General features: G+C 50.5%; 1 protein-coding gene across 5 annotated transcripts in view; it reads right to left on the bottom strand.

Annotated features, from left to right (window-relative positions):
- Map3k12 (mitogen-activated protein kinase kinase kinase 12) overlaps positions 1 to 16,998 on the bottom strand; it is an 18,778-nt gene extending 1,780 nt beyond the window's left edge. The window contains exons 1-15 of one of the 5 annotated variants that reach the window (XM_032884464.1): positions 16,495 to 16,998; positions 9,159 to 9,245; positions 8,567 to 8,655; positions 4,741 to 5,219; positions 4,190 to 4,373; positions 3,836 to 4,027; positions 3,457 to 3,615; positions 3,209 to 3,367; positions 2,225 to 2,333; positions 1,895 to 2,004; positions 1,648 to 1,764; positions 1,431 to 1,568; positions 685 to 1,309; positions 447 to 517; positions 103 to 364 (exon numbers count right to left, since the gene is read on the bottom strand). In XM_032884464.1, the coding sequence (XP_032740355.1) occupies positions 103 to 364; positions 447 to 517; positions 685 to 1,309; positions 1,431 to 1,568; positions 1,648 to 1,764; positions 1,895 to 2,004; positions 2,225 to 2,333; positions 3,209 to 3,367; positions 3,457 to 3,615; positions 3,836 to 4,027; positions 4,190 to 4,373; positions 4,741 to 5,185 (2,571 nt within the window). In that variant the 5' untranslated portion in view covers positions 5,186 to 5,219; positions 8,567 to 8,655; positions 9,159 to 9,245; positions 16,495 to 16,998. Of the gene's footprint in view, positions 1 to 102; positions 365 to 446; positions 518 to 684; positions 1,310 to 1,430; positions 1,569 to 1,647; positions 1,765 to 1,894; positions 2,005 to 2,224; positions 2,334 to 3,208; positions 3,368 to 3,456; positions 3,616 to 3,835; positions 4,028 to 4,189; positions 4,374 to 4,740; positions 5,220 to 8,566; positions 8,675 to 9,158; positions 9,246 to 9,761; positions 10,155 to 15,825; positions 16,295 to 16,494 lie in introns of those variants that run through there. The other 4 variants (XM_032884484.1, XM_032884443.1, XM_032884453.1 and 1 more) reach the window with 4 other exon arrangements.

Raw genomic sequence — 16,998 nt, 5'->3', positions numbered from 1 at the left:
GCTTGCTAGGCAAGCGCTCTACCACTGAGCTAAATCCCCAACCCCGTGGCTTTCTTATCCCAGTTCATTTTTCATTGTCTGGTGGTTAGAACTCAGACTTACCTGGTCATCCTGGTGTTGCATGGGCAAGGAGCTGGTTTCACGTTCAGGGGCCACCTCTGAAGTAGGTAGGTCCAGTGGGATTTCTGAGCCCTGTGAGCACATGTCATCAGACCGTTCATCTGGCCGCTCATCAGTGTTGGTGCTGCCAACTTCCGGTGTGCCACTTGGGGAAGGCTCACTAGCTGTACCTTCCTCCACATCTGATGGGTTCTCTGAGCTGAACGTAGATAGTGACTGACGCATGTTCGGGCCCTGAGGCCACCTAAATGTTGAGGCATGGTTATAGCTTTTGTGTGGTCCTTTAAAGTTCCCAAAATGAAAGATGCCATTACAGCACCACTCACCTTTGACTTGGGGGTAGCTCTACTTCACTGTCGACCTCTCCTTCTTCCTCTTCAGATGAGATACCACGTTTCTACAGGAGAGATGGGTGTAGGTAGGTTTGTTTAAACCAGTCAAAAGATAAATCATTAAGGATTAGGCAAGGGTACATAGTTGAGTGGGGTTGGGAGTATAGCACTTGGGCCCCTAGGGAGATTAAGGAAAGTGGGTGTGAGGCAGAAGAACCTCCCCATACTTTACCTGACTACGAGTCACAGCAGCCCTGTACAGCAGCGCAGCGGGGGTCAAGTGCTGGTACCCAGCCCGGTTTCCTCCCCGGCCTGTAGTCCCTTCCCTTCCAGTTCCCAGCAGCCCCACACCTTCTCCAGGCCCTACTGGTGGAGGTGGTTCCCCTTTAGCTCCCCCAGGTGAATCTGGGCTGGTGGAACCAGGAGCTGATCCCTCACTTGGAGGAGTATCACCCTGGGGTGGAGGTGGTGAGCCAGGATCCCGAGCTCCCCCTGTGGCCCCTCGGCCTCGGGCTCCCAGTGCTGCTGATAACAGGTCTGGGGATGATGAAGACATCTTCCGTAGTAGAAGGTCATGGTGGAGTCCACGGAGAGCAGGGGGGCAGGCATCCCAAGCTGTAGGGCCCACTCCTAGGCCTCCTGGGCTTCCTAGTCCTCCAGGCTCATGGGGTGGCAAAGCTGCACGAAGCCCAGGCAGGTCTCCACAGCTGCCCTTGGCGCTGGCCTTTCGGTGACGGGTCTTGCCACGACGACTCCTTCCAGGTGAAGGGGGGCCCTTAGGACATCCAGGAAGCCCCACCCCACTTAGGGCTGCATCTAGTTTAGGTAGCAAAGACTCTGTCTTGAGAATATCTGGCCTGGGGGTGGGGTATGGGGGGAGAAACACAATATTCAGATTAACATTGGGAAGCACCCCCCTCCCCCCCAGAGAGCCATGTCCTTGCCATATGGCAGCCTTCATCCTCATGTTTGTCCCACCTTTTGCTATGGGGTGACAGTTTCTGTGGCACATTCCTTTTCTTGATGAGCTTCTCCATCGTGTTTCCATGTAGGAGGCCTCGGGACGTGTGTGACTTCAGTAGACCAGGACACCTCCTTTCTAAAGCTTGCTCTCGCCTAAAAAAGTCCACTCAGTTGGGTCTTGTAGATTGGTTAGCATCATGAAAGTAGGGGTGTATTACTAAGGCTTACTTACCTGAGCAATTCCCTCTCTTTGAGTTCTAGTTGCAACATGAGGGCATTCAGTTCCATGTACAAGTTGTTAGCTCTCTCCAACTTGCGCTCATAGTGCTCCCTGATGTCCAGGGCATGTCTGAAAGGGCAGATGATTTTCCCACGGTGAGCTGGGTTCGCTTGCTGCCGAAATGGACCCTGTTCTCTGACTCCATGATGAATGGTTCCTGCTGTTTAGATAAGATTCACTTTCCTAAATAGGCACATACCTGAGCTCCTCCCTTCTCCGCATCACCAGTTCCTCTTCTAGGCGGTGCAGACAGGTCCCTTCTGACTTAATCTTTTCAAAGTGCAGTTTTACTTCTTCCCGCCACTCTGCCTAGGGATGGAGAGACATGGGGGGAGGGGGTGAGGACTACGTCCCTGTCACCTCACAGACCTGTGCTCTTGGAAGGTTACCTGAGCCATTAAGTTATGAGCAAAAGGGAATGGATGTTTCTCTAAGGACTTATCTATCCAGTCACATTAACTGGTCACATCTCAAAGGCTGCCATGGCTGCAAGGGTCAGAGGTGTGTTGTTTTTCCACCCAAAGCACACCTGGGATTTAAAGTAAGTCTCCTGGGGTGTAGAGAGCACATCAGCCGAGGCGATGTCCAGGTGCAGCAAGATCTGTCGGAATGATGGGCGGTTCCGTGGTTTGCTGTTCCTGAAATGGAGTTGTGAAATGTGGAGGGGGATTATTAGAAAGGAATCAGAGCATCTAGAGAGCCATCTGACACCCATTTGTTAACACCAAAATGCCACATAGGGGGGTCTATTTAACCTAACTTGTCCCTTTTTGATTTTTCTGAGACAAGGTTTCTCTGTGTAGCTCTGCCTGTACTGGAACTCATGCTGGCCTCTGCCTCAAGTGCTAGGATTAAAGGAATGTGCCACCAGTTATATACCCAAATAAAGCTTTTGATGTCTGGTTATGATGGCATATGCTTTTAATTCTTGTTTACATAGCAACTTCCAGGCCAGCCAGGGCCATACCTTTTCCTACAATTTTTTTTTTTTTTTAAATTTAGTTTTATGAGTACCTGTCTTCAGACACACCAGAAGAGGGCATCAGATCCCATTACAGATAGTTATGAGCCACCATGTGGTGGCTGGGAATTGAACTCAGGACCTCAGGAAGAGCGGTCTGTTCCTAACTGCTGAGCCATCTGTCCAGCCCATCCCCACAACTTTTAAACAATTACATCAAAGGAAACACTGGGAATGGCAGTAATAGATTCAATCTTCCACTCTTGGACTAAGGCCAACTTAATGAGCCAGTCTGCTCAGTAATGTAGTCTTTCTGCTTTACAGCAACCTGGGATAATAGATAGTGCTCATCAGATCAAATCAGAAACATGTTCAAAGAGGACTTTTGAATCTGATGTGTTTTCTGTGGGCTGATGCAGCCTGTTCTCAGCTTTAAGTTTCCTTGGTACACATTCTGAGTCCTGGCCCTTGGGGAGATTTGGCCTAGGCATCTGAATTCCAGATGTCCCTTAACTTTTTGTCAGTCCCTCCTTCCAGCTAGTCTGTCCTTACCAGCACTGGCGAAGCAGAATTTTAAAGCCGTCTGGGCAGCTAGAGGGTACAGGCAGGTGAAGACTGTTGCTTCCCACACCCCAGATGATGGCTGAGGAGTCTACATCTTTGTAGGGAATCTCTCCAGTCAGTAATTCCCAAAGCACCACCCCAAAGGACCTGAGGACAAGAAAACATCATTTGGAAGGGTTCTTTCCAGACCTGCATGACCTCTGTAACAGCCTTAAAAGTCTCATCCTGGTGCTTACCAGATGTCAACCTTCTCAGACACAGGTTCATTTCTGATCACTTCAGGAGCCATCCAGGCTACTGTCCCTGCAAAGGACATCTTGGTGCTCTTGTCACTCAGCTCCTTGGAAGTGCCAAAGTCTGAGATCTTCACCACATCGTCGTATGTGATTAGCATGCTGGGAAAGAACACAGTCAGCCAGGATCCACATCCCTCCAAAACCCACTCAACTGCTGTTAGTTTATGATGATGGACACACCTAAAGTTGAGGGGCTCACCACACAGTCCTGCAGAGGACTGCACTTGGAAGAAGGAGTGGACTTGAGGGAGAACCTAAAGTGTAGGGGCCAGTCTGCCATGGGCGGGTCACCTATATGCACGGCAGCTTGTGTGCTTACTTGGGTGACTTCAGGTCTCTGTGGATGATTTTGTGCAGGTGTAGGTAATTCATGCCTCCAGCGATGCCCATGGACCAGTCAACCAGCAAGGAGGGGGTAACGGGGCGGCCGGCCCTGAGCACCTCATACAGCTGTCCTTGGGCACAGAACTCCATGAGGATGCAGTAGCACGGGGCCTGTGTGCAAACACCCCTGAGGGCCAGACAAGTAAAGCTTAGCATCTGACTTGTGCATATGGGACCGACATTCCCACCCCACCATTTCCAGTTCTCCTTTGAGGGAGGGTATATAACCCCAGGTGAGGGGACTCCTTTGTGTCATGGTATCAGCCCTAGCCCCTGCCCTGGACCTCACTTGAAAGTGATGATGTTGGGGTGCTTCAGTTTTCGAAGATGCTTGATGTCGGTCTCCTTGAGGTCTCGAACCTTCTTCACAGCTACCTCCTCCCCATGAAAGCGTCCCAGGAAAACGGCACCCTGAGCCCCTGAGCCTACCCACTGCAGGTCCAGGATTTCCTCAAAGGGGACTTCCCAAAGGTCTGTAGGTAGGAGGCACAGTGTCACAGACCCAGATCTGTACTGAGGGCCCTGTGAGACTCAAGGGTTGGTTGAATATATCAATGATGAGAGAACAAACTAAACTGAAAAGACTAGTGAAAGAAATACTTGGGTGGTCTTAGAAGAAGCTGGGGGGATATAAGGGTGTAGCTCATTTGTTCCTGGGTTCAGTTTCCTAGCACAGCATGAGGAAATACTGAAGAGCCAGCTGAGGATTCAGCTGTGCAGGAAACACTTGTCTAGCTGTAGTGTTTGTTTAATCCCAGCACCAGGAACAGATGTAAAGGAAATAAGTTTGGTAGGGCTGTTCAAGGAAATGGAGGGTGTTCCTACAGGGATCTGGCCTACCTTCCTGCTGTTGCTTGTGCTCTGTGGAGTAGGCTTTGCCAATCATTGTCCAGACAGGGCGCAGGCAGCCAAAAAGACCTTCAAGGAAGCCACTGCCACTCTGGCACTGCAGACGCACCTCATCAGCTCGAACCCTAGATGCTCGACTCTCAGGTGACCCGGTGGCTCCCCCTGGCCCACCTGTATCCTGCTCATGTAGCTGCAGGACACTATTGGCAAAAGGCTCTGGAGGAGGCTCTCCACCTGGGGAGGGGCTGGGCCCTCCTCCACCCTGACCTCCGAGAGGCACAACATCTCGAAGTACACATTGGGTAGGTGTCAGGTCCTTCTCAGGGGTGCAGTCTGAAGTGTCTGGATCCAGCTTTCGCATGGAGGCCTCACTTAGAGTAGACACAAAGCCTCCAAAGGAAGGGGAGGGTGTTCGGGTTTCATGGAGGCAGGCCATGGCCTCTGGAGCCAGGTGTGCTGAGTAGCAGGCCCTGTGAGGAATTAAGGATGGAAGGGCCATCAGCCACATAGTTACTGCAAGAGCTCACAGTACCTAGCTGGAGTTGGCCTGAGTGTCATTCTCCGTACCCTTATGGGAAACCTGACACAGATGAGCTTCCTCTTGGCATCTATTACTGATCAACAATACTCTTGTATACAAGTAATATACTTGAGTATCATCAAGCAAAGGGAAGTAAAAACCCACTCAGGTACTGGTTAAAGAAAGGCTCAGTGGGTAAAAGAATTTGCTGTGCAAAGCCTGGTAAATTCCTCAGTGGAAGGAAAACCAACCCCCAAAAGTGTTGTCCTGGCCTCTCATGTATTACAGCACATTCACACCCTGCCTTTTCCTTTTCTAAGTATCAGACTCAAGTACAAAGGCTAGAGTAGTGCAATGTAAAGCATTCTGCATGTGTCAGGCACTAGACCAACCCTCTGCTGGGAAAGGGTAAGTGATGCTGGTGTAACCAGTTCCCTGGTGCAACATTTAACAGGTACCGGAATCCCTAGGTTTCATGTCCAGCATGGCAAAAATAAAGAACAAAAGCAAGGGCTGCCGAGGGCTCAGCCTTACGTGCTTGGCGGTCTGGCCGAGGAGCTGGCTGCGGGTCTCAGAACCTACTCCATGACTAACAACCATCTGAAATTCCAGTTCTAGGTGATCCAACACTCTCCTAGCTTCCTTGGTCACTGTACCACATGATGCATTCACATACATGCAGGCAAAACAATACACATAAATTTGAAATAATATGCTTTTTTAGTAATAATAAAAATAGGCCTGGTGTGGTGGCACACACATTTGGGAGGCAGAGTTCAAAGCCAGCACTGTTTGTACAGTGAGACCTTGTTTCCAAAAAAAAAAAAAAAAGAAAGAAAAAAGAAAAAGCAACTGAAATAACTTCTCACTGCTGTACAATTTTCATTAACCCTGCAGCACTCACTCTTGTCAGCCAAGGCTGACTGTAAAAGACACAAATGTTATATGAATCAGATCCCCCCTACACAAAATACACACATACATACATATACACACAGACACACACACACACAGGATCTATGTAGGTCTGGTTGTCCTGGAACTCTATGTAGAATAGCCTGGCCTTGAACTTACAGAGATCTTCTGCCAGCCTGTTTGGATCTAAATCTCTAGTGTATTTAGTGGCAATACACCTAGACTTCCCTCGTGGTGAATGGTACATGGTATGGCAGGCACCCAGATAATGTTCCTGGGCTTCCCCTGTCAACAGTCACTGAGGCCTTCCCAGGAACACCTAGTATCTGGGCTCTCCTCTCTCCTCTGTGCTTACACATAGCACTTAGGCCTCTCCAGTGAGATATGATCTTGTGTCTAGAACCAGAACCACAGAGGTGTACTATCCTCTCAGCACAACTGGAAAAAGAAAGGGGTTGAGGGCAGAATTATCCAATGGGGTTGTGTGAAGCTCTAGCCTTCATCATTCTCCTGAGTCCATCCCATCCTTCATCAGCTGCTTTCTGGAGGTCAAAAGAGGGCTCCTCTCTTTTCTCTTCCCCTATCAACCAACCCCCAACTCCCCAAACCAAGACTCAGCTTCTCAGGCAATAGAAATAGGTCCCAGTTCATAGCTGTGTGCTATTTAAATAGCACTAATTAAAAGATCACAAGTCTAGGAACTGGGATGGGACTCAGTTGGTAGAGTGCTTGCCAAGCGTGCGCAAAGCCCTTGCACCAAATAATCCTCCTGTGGTGGTGCATGCCTGTAATCCCAGCACTAAGGAGGAAGAGGCAATAGTCAGTCGAAGGTCATTTTCGGCTACATAGCAAATCTGAGGTTGGCCTGAATACAGGTGACCCTGTGTGAGATGAAAATGGATTGGGGATGTGGCTCAAGTAGAGCCCTTGCCTAGAATGCAAAATGCCCTGGAGTGCATAAACCTGAGCATGGCACACAGGCTTGTCACCCCAGCACTTGGGAGGTGGAGGCAGGAGGATCAGACATTCAAGGTCATTGGCTAAGTAGTGAATCTGAGGCCAGTCTGAGCTACATAAGACCTCGTCTATCTCCAAAAATAATAAAATCTGTACATACCACATATCCAAGCACTTGAGAGGCGGGGACAAGAGGCTCCTCAATTTGAAGCCAGCATGGGCTACATAAAACTATACCTTATGTAGCAAACAGAGTAGCAAACAAAAAACACAAAGCAAATAGGCACAGGTTGTGGATCTCATCCCTGGCTGGCACCACAAATACAACAGCAAAACCCTTACATTTGATTCAGGTAAAGTGTAGTTAAGTGTCAATTTCTCCAGTCACATAAAGAGCTGAACTGGGTGGCACTAGTACGTAGGCACAACAAGCTCTCCCAAGTTTTCAGGCTTATTTCAGAACTTGACACCAAGAGGCGTACTATTCTTCCAGCTGCATCTTAGTTGAGTATCATAGCATGAGATGTAAGGTTCCCTGACAACAATCTAACAGCTTGCTGTCTGAGGCACATTCTTTAGTCTCTGTAGTAGCCTGGGAATGAACCACAGTGTGCAGGGGGTGCCATAGAGGGGTACGCTCAGAGCATATGCAAAGGAAGTTTGGGAAACCAAGAGTCTCAGCCTGCCTAACCATTATCTGCAGTCCTTTCTCTTGAATAATTTCACTGGGTATGGGACTGGTTTGGGATCTGCACAGTTAACAAGCACCTTCGTTGATCCTGTAACTAGCACATTTGAAAATCCCACCTCCTGGGCTGGGTTTGGTGTCTGAGAGCACTAGTTGCTCTTGCAGACTTGAATGTCACATCCACATGGTAGCTCACAATTATCTAACCCCAGTTCCAGAGAATCCAACAGACACACACTTGGTACACATACATGCATACAGGCAGAATATTCATACACAAATTACAATAATAAAGTAATTTAAAATAAACTACACGTTGTCATTCTGTTTTCTCTAGTCCTGATACTTCATTAACTGTCACCACATGGCCCAGGATAAACGCCTCTTAAGTTCTTTCTTAATTTTTCATCCAGCTTCTAAAAGATCCAAAACACAAACTCATCTAAAGCCTGTTTGTTTTAGATACCTTAGTGGCTTACTTATGTTGATAGCTAGGCCACCCTGGACACGAAGCTTTATCAGGGTTCTGAATTATAGTGTCCAAAGACAATGTGAACTTTTCAAGAAATTACTATGTACGTTAGCATTTAGTATAAATGTGTTACTACAATTAATCCTTAACACAATATACCAGTCTAAAGTGGGAAGGACGGATGTAGCTCATTTGGTAGGGTGCTTGCAGAGCATGGAAGAGGCCCCGAGTTCAGTCAGCAAACACTGGACATAACAGCACATACCAGCAGTCCCAGCGCTCAGGAATGGAGGTGAGAGGCTCAGAAGTCCAAGGTCATCTCTGGCTTCACAGTGAGTTTCAGACCAGCCTGGGCTACAGAGTGAAACTTTGTCTTAAAAACAAACAAACAAAGCCATAAACTCTGGGGATATGGTGATCATCAGCATAAGACTGCAGGATATTGGCTATGTGAACACGCAGTCCTGAGGCATGGAGGGCTCATTCCACATCACTCCTTCCCTCCCTCTGGTCCTCTATTATGGAGACTGTGCATGCAGCTAATGGCTGCTAGAGAAAGAGAAAGACATTGTCTTTGATGGTATAGCCACTGGTAAGGTGCGCATAATACTGTAAATTAACCCTCATTTAGGATCCCATTAGCAAACATAGTTAAACTCTGTGGGTCACAAAAAGAAAACCGATGTGACAACGGAAGGGGGCAAGCAGGGTGTGGGGACGATGGAAACAGTTACGGGGAATATGGGTGATCAAATACATTGTATATACGTTTTAAATATCATAATGAAGCCCATTATTATGTGTAATTAATATATGCCAAGGGGCTGAAGAGATAGCTGAGGGTAAAGAATGCTTACTGTTCTTCGAGATGACTGGGGTTCCATTCCCAGCATCCACATGATGCTCACAACCCCTATAACTCCAGTTCCAGGGGATCCAAGGCCCTGCAAGTGTGAGGCGCCATTAGCTCAAACACAAGTGCACACATACACACACGCATAATGTCATTAAAAAACTAAAAAATTATACGAATACAGTTGGCATTATTAGGCCCACTGGCGCCACAGCCAACAAGGTTACCCTTCCTGTCTTCCAAGTCTCACTTCAACCTGGAAGTCTTCTGTGCAGTTCCAACCCTATCTAGTTAATTCCCATCTGAGTGGGCAAAGCGTGAGCTTCCCACTCCGTGTCTCCCGCTCAGCTTCCAACCAGAGTTGGAGCACTGCTCTACCCACCCAGGGCCCGCACATGCTCTGTGTATCGCTCAGTTCCCAGCACCCTCAGAACAGCCAAGCAAAGAAGGCATCATTGGTCCTCCTACGATCTAGAGAAAACCAAGGTCCAGAAATCAGGAACTACAGCCCCTGAATTGCCGACACAGCCCACAAAATGAGCGGCTTGGAGAGCCAAGGTGTCTATTGTAAGGTAAATTACAAGCACAGACCAGCCTGAGAACGCACCGGAGAATTTCCTGCAAACGACCCCAAGGCTTCCGCCTCCCTCACCAAGGCCCCAAGGCTGGGTCTCTCGCATGCTCTCGGCCCACCTGCTGGACCGCCCGGCCACCAGGACGTCACCGCCGCAAGCGGAGTGGAAGGGGTTACAGCCACGGCGCCCCATCCCCGTCGACCTCCTTCCCGACCGTCACGTGGTGCGGGGCTGGGGGCGCGGCTGTGGGAGGGGTCCAAGAGGGGAGAAGAGAGCACAGCCGGCTGGGGGAAGGGCTGGGCGCTGCGGCGTAACCATGACTACTGGGCCCGTGAAGTCACCGGGACAAGATTAGCCCAGGGTCACGTGAACATGAGGCAGGGGCGGGGCCGCGCAGGAACCCGCCCCTGACCTGGGCAGACTGAGGAGGGAAGGCTGAGCTTGCTGCCTGCATGCAGGTGCGGGCGCTGAACTCATCCCCACCTGTGCGCTCTGAAGCCCACCTTCTCTGACCTCGGCGTGCAGTTATTTGGGCTAGGCAGGCACCTGGCGGAGGAAGAGGGGCTGGGATTGGAGGGGAGGACTCGAGGTGTTGCTTTGGGGTACGGTACCACACAGAAGTTAAGAAATGGAGATGGGGTGAGGAGAAAAGGACGGTCAAAGGAACTAGGTGAGAGACTGGCCAACAGCTTCAAGCCTGGAGGATGGCCTGAAAAGATGGTTTTGAAAAGCAGAGAACCCTGCAAGATCGAGATGAAAAACACAGACCGCTTCTCCCTTCCTGAGTTTGGGGTATCACACCACCAGGCCTTTTAGAGTGGTTTGTGCCCCTCTCCCGCCCCCCCATCTGGGCTTAGTTTAGTCATAGAGAGGATGACATCCTCAGAATCAGTTTGCAGCTCTGCCTGCCTCAGATCACACAGGCATCCCTAGAGGGCCCTGTGGTATCCAGGGCTAGCAGCTGGGAAGGACGAGCATAGAGAAGCCATTCCACTTGCTCGCCTTATAGGGCAGTGGCAATGACTGAAGAAGCTGGGAGACTCAGGTAGGGTACTCAACTATGGTCAGGCTACCCTACCGCCCTCGGGCTAACAGATCTTCCAGCTTGACCTGAAAGAAGACAGGGAGGGCCGAGGGTCCCCAGGGAGCTGTGGTAAATGGGAGATTCCTCTTTCTCAGCAAATGTACCCCCTTTCTGTTTCCTTTATTCCTGACCCACCAGCTGTGTCTCCTTGACCCCAGCTGGGTCTTGGCGCCTGGGCTTTGGGGGTGGCAGACTGGAAGCCCCAGGCCCAGACATTCGGTCACCCTGGGGGAGGGAACCTGTCTCCCTGGCCATCAATTATGCAGTGCCTGGGGTGCATAGAGGAGGGATTTGTCTGTCACTCTGAATCACAAGAATTACGGGTGGGCCGCATCTGTGTCAGATTGCAAGGGAACAGAGTGGTCCCTGCCCTTATCTACCAAGGGAGAGGCTCTAATGACAGCCAGCTCTCCCACTTTACGGATGGTTCATTCAGGGTACCACAAGGCTACAGAGTTAGGGCCTGTATGTAAGTCACCCTCACCTCTCCATCATTCCTCCTAGGCTTTCCTGCCAGAGGAGGGTGTAGCAGGTGAATTCTCTCTTGCTCCCTCTTGCTTTAACAGCAGAATCCAATGGCTTGTGTTGTGTGGTGACCAGCTCTGGAGGCTCTGCTTAGAGGTGTGGCCATCTGTCCATGTCTTGAGTTCTTACACTGAACTATCCCTGCCTGCTTGGACATCCTTTTCCTGCAGGCTGGGATATCCCACTCTCTTCTACTTAGTTTGAGAAGTTGCAGAGAGGAAAGTGGCCATGGCCTGGGATTCCTGGTTCTCTACCTTTGAGAGACCTTGAAGGGTAGATGTTTCTGATGGATGCGGCTGTGCCTTCTGCCTGCCTGCAGATTTACCTCCCCTTCTGACAGGATCCATTGTCCTTACTCCACAGTTCTCCCCACATGGAAACAACACCCACTTTCTTAGGCCTTGTCTTTGACTAGGGAGTTACCTTTTGAGAACGGGGTTCCCTATTACCATATTTCTGCCAGTAGGGTGGGCAGTGAGGGGAGGGCCTGGGCTGGGCTGCTCAGGGACAAGAGTTGATGCAGCAGCCCTGCCTTAAGTCCAGTCCCCGTGAGACTCCTACCTGGCCTTAAAGGCCGAGGAGGGGCAGGAAAAGGAGCCGGGGCACAGAGAGCTGTGCCTTTCTCGTTCCTGGCTCTGCCCTGTCTTCCAGCCAGACAACAGGTCTCTGTGGACTCCGGGAGGCTGGCTCGCCTGCCCAGTCAGAGGGAGGCTTGGTCTCTGACCTTTGCTGCCCCAGGACCAATGATGACCTCAGGCTTCAGTGGTCACGTGACAATGGGCATGCGGGAGAGCCCTCTTTGCTGTCTTGCCTCTGCAGACTGGGGAAGGCCAGGAGCCCTGCACCTCATCCTCACCCCTAGCTGGTTCCCTCTGGTTAATGAAGCCATGCTGTCAGCCTTTCTGAAGGCATGGCTGAGATGAGCTCTCACCCTTGCTCAGATGGTAAAAGCAGAGAGAAGGACCAGGTGCCATGGGTCGTGGAGTCTCTCACAGTCAGTCAAGCCTGCAGAAGCTGCATCTACAGAGCCGGAGCTGAACTCGCATGCACAGCTATCTGAAAGGAGCCCTGTGGGCTAAGACTGCCTGCAAACGGAGGTGCATCTTGAGTTCAAGGCCAACCTAAGCTACGCAGTGAGACTCTGTCTTTAAAACAATGTAACAGCATGGTTGGGGAGATGGCTCAGTGGTTAAGAGCACTGACTGCTCTTCCAGAGGTCCTGAGTTCAATTCCCACCAACCACATGATGGCTCACAACCATCTGTAGTGGGATCCAATGCCCTCTTCTGGTGTGTCTGAAGACAGTGTACTCGCATAAATAAAATAAATCTTAAAAAGAAAAGTAACAGGGAAGGGGGCTGGAGAGATGGTTCAGTGATTAAAAAGCACCGGCTGCTCTTCCAAAAGTAACTGGGTTCAACTCAGTACCCACATGGCAGTTCATGACTGACTCCAGTTGCAGATCTGACTGCCTTACGTGGACATACAGTGAGGCAGAATACCAATGTCCATAAATTTAAAAAAAATTAATAAAAAGGTAATAGGTGAAAGCACGAATATCACAATTCTTTAAATAAGACAACGTCTCAAATAGCACAACCCAGACTTGAGCTCCTGTCTCTTCTCCCAAGTGCTGGCATTACAGGCTTGGACCGCATGTAGGTTACCAACTCACTTCTTTGGCTTGTTTATATTATTTCAGTAATAATTTTGAGTTTCTTTTAGTACAAAACGTGATGGTTTTGTTTTTACATGTTCTTTTAATAAAAAAAAAAATGAAGTTTGAGTAATAGCCAGCCACTCATGCCCCTGGTCTAGGCATGGGGGAGCCCCAGGCCTCAGGGCCAGCAAAGGCCAGGGCTGCTTCTAATTGGCTGGGTGGCCTGTAGTATGTGAGGCCTGCCAACATCTGTTCTACATCCACATGGGGACGGTGGTACCTATGTCAGTCGTACACGAGGCTGTGGGACAGGCCTAGCTACTGCAAGTCCCACTCTAACCACATGCTGATTTCTTTCCTTCTGTGTGTGTGTATCTGTGTGAGAGAGGGGGTGGGGTGGGGGGCTCTCACTGTGTAGCCCTGGCTAGGTTGGAACTTGATGTGTAGCCCAGGCTAGTCTCAAACTTAAGAGATCCCCTGGCCTCTGCATTCGGTGTTTGCGTTCATGCTCCACTGAGCCTCAATGTCCTGGTCCTCTCTGTGCTATTGACCTTTTAGCTCACTGATTGCTGAAACAGGCCGCCAAGTCTGTCTAATGGGTCTTGAAAAACTAACTCATTTCAGTTCCTCATCCCTAAGGTGATGACAGTGTAACCTGATGGGTGTTATAGGCATCAATGAAGTAACCAAAAGAAGTTCTTGGCCTGGAGATCTGGCACAGTATAGGATGTACTCTATAGACGGCAGTCATGATGTTTCTCACACAAAATATACAGAAAAAAACATTTTTCTTTCCTTTTTTTGGAAACAAAGTCTTATGTCACCCAGACCGGCCTTGAACTTGCAACATGGTCAAATATGACCATGAGCTCCTGCCTCTGCTTCCCCAGTATAGGAGGAAGTGAAGCACCATAGTAGGCTTTCTTTATGCAGTGCTACAGATCAAGCCCAGGGCCATGTTTGTCAGGAACTTTTTACCAACTGAACCACACCCCAGACCCTGAAACAAAGCGGTCTCTTCATTTTAGTTTGTTGAGACAGACTCAATGTAGTCTTGACTACTCTGAAAGTTGTATAGACAGACTGGCCTCGAACTCAGAGATCCACTTGTTTCCATCTGCCTCCACTGTGCTGTGGCTAAAAGCCTGTACCAGTCACCATGCTCTGCTCTTCCTTTGTTTACCTGCTAGCTCAGGCCTCAGAGGCTCAGCTATTTAGGAGGCTGAGGCAGGAGAGTTTAAAGTTCAAGCTCTGAGAGGCAACATAGTGGCACTTTATCTCAAAATAAAATTTTTGGAAAAAAAAAGAGAGAGAGAGAGAAACTGCTGGTGTAGTTTGGTGGTAAAAAGCTTGCCCAGAGTATATAATACCATGAGTAAAGAGATAAAACTCAAGATCAGGGCTCCTCCCTGGAGCTCTACTCCCCAGAACAGCATGGCCCCTCACTCAGTGCACACATGACCAGGCTTTCTGGAGGGTCAAATGGATAAACTCTCCTGAAGCCACCATGGTTTCCGCTGGCAGAGGTAGGTGCTACAATTTCATGGCCTCTGTCACTTTATTATTCCCCCACCCCCCAGGGCCTTCCTCAGAGCAGTAGCTGCCCTTTACAGGGCTTTGCTCTTGTGAGGAAGCCTAGGAAACCTGAGCTACACCGTCCATCTTCCACCTCTGCCCACCAACGAGCTCGGACTTCACAAATGTTAGACCTTGGGGTCTTCCTGGGAGTCAACAGTTGGTTGGGGTCGGCTTGAGGTCCTGATACCTTTCCCTCCTTAAACCTGAGACAAGAGATGGCTGCGCTCTTGAACTTGTAAATATCAATGTCTAGACAGCAAGGCTCAGAGGGAACTTGGTTTCTTTCCTTCCCAAATTCTTGCTACTGGTGTAAGCAGTAACTTACTGGTGTAACCCTTAACCATGGGGCAGCCGGGAGAATTGGAGGAAGAGAGGAGGTTCAGAGTGAGGTTCTGGGCACCTGGGGTGTGAAAGAACTCATGTGCATGCTCTTTTGGTTGAAGGCCAAAGAGGCAGAAGACAGAAAGCTACAAGACTCCTCCCTGCGTTCCTACTACTGTTTATGGAGCCCACCCCTTCTTCCCTTGCCACCATCAGCCAAAGCCTTGCCTACCAAGATTGTAAGTCAAGGAGTTTGGTGAGTGTGTGAGAAAAAGGAGGTTTTTGAGGCGCCTGACCTGGGAAATGGGTTAAGGAAACCAGAGGAGAGCAGGGCAGAAGAGAGAGAGAAAACCACATCCAAATGGGGGAGGGGGGTGCAACAGCTGGAAGGTAGGGGATGCCACAGCAGGAGATTAGAGGCATTACAGATGGAAGGGAGGGAGAGGGCCCGGACAGGGCATGCAGGAGTAAGTGCAGCCTAATTTTCAGGTCGAGCCTATTAGGTGCAGAAGTGGGGGAGGGGGACAGTGGGTACATTAGGCCGTGCCCTTCCATCCCTTCCCTGGAGGGGGCCACAACTCTCCCTCTTCCTCTCGGTCCCGAGGTTGAGGAGAAAAAGAGGACGTGCTCTTGCCCGCTGTCCTTTAGGTCTTCCCCTAGCCACCCTCATCCCCGCATAATCCACCACAGTTCTGGAGGCTCTTGGTCTCCAAGCTGGGCCGCCGCATCCCTCAGCTTCGCCCCGTTCCTTCCCATTTCCAGGCGTCGGGTCCAGGGCTCTAGCTCCTCCATCCCACGGCTTCAGCATCCTCGAGTCACCTCCTCCCCCACCACCCCACAATTGTATCCCGACCCTCCCTCCACGCCAGGATCCCAAGACCCGAACCCATTCCTGCCCCCCACCCCCACAAGTCGCCCAGGCTCTCACCTCGGGGGCTCCGCGGCCGCAGCACAAAAGGCGGCGCTGCTGCAGCTCCGCTCCGGATGCTGCTCCCGCCTCCTCCTCCTCCTCCCCTCCTCCCCCCCGTTGCCCTCCACCGGACCTGGAGAGCTGTCACCGGCGATGCTCGAGTGGAGCTCAGGTGCACGGGTGTCAGCCCCAGCTTTTGGCCCCCCACCCACTACTCTAAGCCCCGTTCCCACTCGACTTGAACTCCCGCTCCTTCCAAGGCCCCCGCCCCTGGCCCCCCGGGACGGACACGCCCTGAGCGGGGGATGCTGCGCTGGAGTCGCCGGCCTCTTAAAGGAGCCCGAGGCTGCCATCCGGCGCTCTCCAGGCTCGTTCCTGGCGGGCCACGACCCTGTGCCTCCTTCCTGGAGGTGTCCTACGGCAGTCCCACTTTGGTCCTCATGCGGATTCTGTAGGAACCCCTTGTGACCTGTCTTACAGACTCTTTCTTATATCTCGAGAGCGCAGCCCCTCAGTATACACAACGCTCTGGCACTGGTCCCTTGTCATACCGATATCTCCAGTTGGCCTTCCCTAGTCGCTGCTCCATTTTCACCCAATTGGAATCCACCCAGTCGTAGGTCCCTTCCCACCTCAGTGCTCCTGGTCGACCGATCGCTCATTATCATCTTTACAGATTCCTCTTACCTCTAACCCTATCCCTTCTTAGCAAGACATCTCATCCTAGACCCATTTGAATCGCGTTTTTCGTGGTATCTCTTTCTCCTTCTGTCCAAGGTCACAAGATTCCCCCTACTTCTTTCACTCTGGTGGTTATCAAGGCTTTGGGAAATCCAAAAGTACTCGTTCAGCTCTGCGCGTATTTTAGTTCGTTAGTTACTCTTGTGCTCTTTCAGCTGATACTAAACGCAGCAGAATGTCCTCCTAATGATTCTCGGGCAGTTAAAGAGAGGTTCACTAGGGTCGATCTAAAGAGGCACAAACCCTGACAGGCTGCGTGAAGTTAGTGAAGAGAGGCGAAGAGCAAGCCACAGAAAAGCAACGGTTTTTTTTTTTTTCCTTTTTTTGACACGGAGGGCTGAGGGTCCAAGATGATTATGCTCCAGCCTGAGAGACCTAGTCTGAGGAAAACTCTGACTTACAAAAACCCTACAGCTCTGGGGTGAGGGTGGCCAGGTGAGGCCCACCCTC

The sequence above is a fragment of the Rattus rattus genome, chromosome 1 (assembly GCF_011064425.1).
Source record: "Rattus rattus isolate New Zealand chromosome 1, Rrattus_CSIRO_v1, whole genome shotgun sequence".
NCBI classification, from domain to species: Eukaryota; Metazoa; Chordata; class Mammalia; order Rodentia; family Muridae; genus Rattus; species Rattus rattus.
The sequence above is the reverse complement of the archived record's forward strand: the minus strand, read 5'-3'. Positions and strand labels throughout refer to the sequence as shown.